Genomic DNA, 2,530 nt, shown 5'->3' with positions numbered 1-2,530 from the left:
TATCCAGATCCAATGTTTATTCGAGAATGGGAATGAAACGCCAGAAACGATTTCTGGAGCTTCTTACAGAATAATGATTGACAACTTTTTGCGGCCAACGGCAGAGCAGCATCCTTATTTGTGGTTCCAATAAGATGGAGCGACTGCGCACACTGAAAGGCAAACTATGGCAAACTAGGCAGACTATGGTAAGTCTTATTTGGCCCACCCTGTATGTATGTATGTATATGGAAATACAAACAAACGTGAAACGTTATTTCATACTTAAAATGTATTTTTGGACTTTTTTTTTGTATTTGCTCCTTGATATATGCGACACCATATAAAAATCCATAGCTGAGTTGCTAAATTTATTAGCAGTCTCTGTGTTACTAATGTGTCTAGAATTGCGGTCACAAGAAGTGGTAACAATTTTGAGTAATAAAATTTTCTGGCTACAAAATGTTCGATAACTCGCAGAATAGACCTGTAAGGCGGTATTGAGCGGCGTGCCAAAAAATTTGAATTTTTTAGAATTTTCAGTGGAGGCTAAGTCTTCATTCCCAGGAAGCCTTAACCTTACTCCGTCCATCCGGAGAATGCGAATCAATTCGTTCAGCGGAATCTCACTTATAAATAATAACAAATTTTTCAAATAATAAATTTTTGAATTTAATTAAACCAATGCCTTAACCTTAAGTGATCCCAGCTCCAATAGTACTCATACGCCACGACGAACTCGAAATCACTATTCAAACAATCTAATTAATTCTTGCGTTTAATATCTTTTAATTAGTATCGTAAACTACAATTAAATTTACATAAATAAAATTGATTACAAACATGTGGCTGCTACTTAAATTAATTTAATGCTCAAAAATTTATAGCATCAAAACAATGTCATCTCTGAATGCAAGGCATGTGTACACAAATTTTCCCATAAATAACCGATTATACAATTAATTGTATGTATTTATTAGATTACCTGCATTTCGTGTGTCCGCATGTGTCTATATGGCTCTGTGTTTATGTGTATGTGGGATCTATTTGTTTGCTTATTTATGTATTTATGGTCATTATTATCAGCTACCCTGCAGGAAATGGGACTAATTTGTAATTAACTATTTACTAACTAGCAGTCGACTAGTGGTAACTATTTATTAACTAATTTCTTTGGCCGTACCTAACTACTTTGAAGAGCGATGGCCACAAAATAGTGTGAAATGGTTTCCTCTGGTGACAGGTAACAAGAAATAAGGTACGGAAATAAGGTCAATTGTGTTTGTTTCCCACCCTGGTGGCGAGGATCGCGCGGACGCGGGCCGCCTCGAAGCTAAGCAAATTTAATGTTTGAAAGAGCAATAATGTCAATAGATTTTATTTCGCTTTTAAAAAGGTAATAATGTCAATTGACTGTATTTCGCACCAGGGTGGGAAATAAAGTCAATTGACCTTATTTCCGTTGATCTTATTTCCTGTCACCGTTTCCTCTACATTAGATTTCAAATAACTTGTAGCTAACTACTTTTGGACATAAACTATGAATACAATTTTATTTTTAATTTGTTATATTTTTTATCTATTTTCCTATTTAATTTAACATTAAATGGTCTCATATTTGAATTCGATCAGACATAACATCCAAATGATAATATAAAATTTCGACCTTTACTTTATTTGTCCTGAATACGGAAAAGAATCTGCGAAGTGCAGAAAAGAGTGTATTCAAAGTAAGTTTTGTATGAGGATATTCCAATAGATACATGTAAAGAAAACTCCCGATAACGTCTGCATTACTTCTGCACGACTTCACAACTAACTTAAGGTTAGTTTTGTCGTAACTTATTAAAAGTTAGTTATATCGAAATCCCACAAAAAAAGCTAACTAGAAGTTGGTTATTTTAATAAATTGATACCTTTTTTCAGCAGGGCATTTACTTATACTCATTCGATTTAAATTTCTGCATGCATGTCTGTTCTTATATAGATAAACATGTATAACCATTCTACTTATGCTAATACATACATACATATGTATGTGCATACGATCAATATGTACATCCATATTTGCCAGATTTCATGTATGTACATAAGTATGTACTTAATGGCACCAGCAAGTCGGCCATTTTTTCTGTTATTTGCTATTTTGTTTTGACTTGGTTTTTTTTTTTTTCAATGCAATCTCTGTTTCTCATTCTCCCTTCTCCTTCAATCACTTCAATTCATCTCAACTTAATGGATAGCGCAAATTTTCAATTCCATTTCACAGATTAGTCGCAGCCATCGGCGATACGTACGGCGGCGCTTTGCTCTTACACATGTTGACATCCACTATTATGTTGACGTTGTTGGCATATCAGGCCACCAAGATCACCGGCGTCAATGTTTACGCATTCACGGTCATCGGTTACTTGGGCTATGCATTGGCGCAGGTGTTTCATTTCTGCATATTTGGCAATCGGCTGATTGAAGAGGTGAGTAGACAAAGTGAAATTAGAAATGAGAAAAAAAAACGTATGAGTAGAATTCGTCACTCAGGTAGGACAAAAGG

General features: G+C 34.8%; 1 protein-coding gene across 1 annotated transcript in view; it reads left to right on the top strand.

The window, feature by feature from the left end:
* Positions 1-2,253: 2,253 nt before the first annotated feature.
* LOC118745964 (alpha-tocopherol transfer protein-like) overlaps positions 2,254-2,530 on the top strand; it is a 120,824-nt gene continuing 120,547 nt past the window's right edge. Inside the window, exon 1 of the mRNA XM_036479654.1 lies at positions 2,254-2,453. Coding sequence (XP_036335547.1) covers positions 2,298-2,453 — 156 coding nt within the window. The 5' untranslated portion in view covers positions 2,254-2,297. The remainder of the gene's footprint in view (positions 2,454-2,530) is intronic.

The sequence above is a fragment of the Rhagoletis pomonella genome, unplaced genomic scaffold, assembly GCF_013731165.1.
Source record: "Rhagoletis pomonella isolate Grant_MI unplaced genomic scaffold, Rhpom_1.0 Rhpom_scaffold_00001, whole genome shotgun sequence".
Lineage (NCBI taxonomy): Eukaryota > Metazoa > Arthropoda > Insecta > Diptera > Tephritidae > Rhagoletis > Rhagoletis pomonella.
This window is presented reverse-complemented; position numbering and strand designations above follow the sequence as displayed.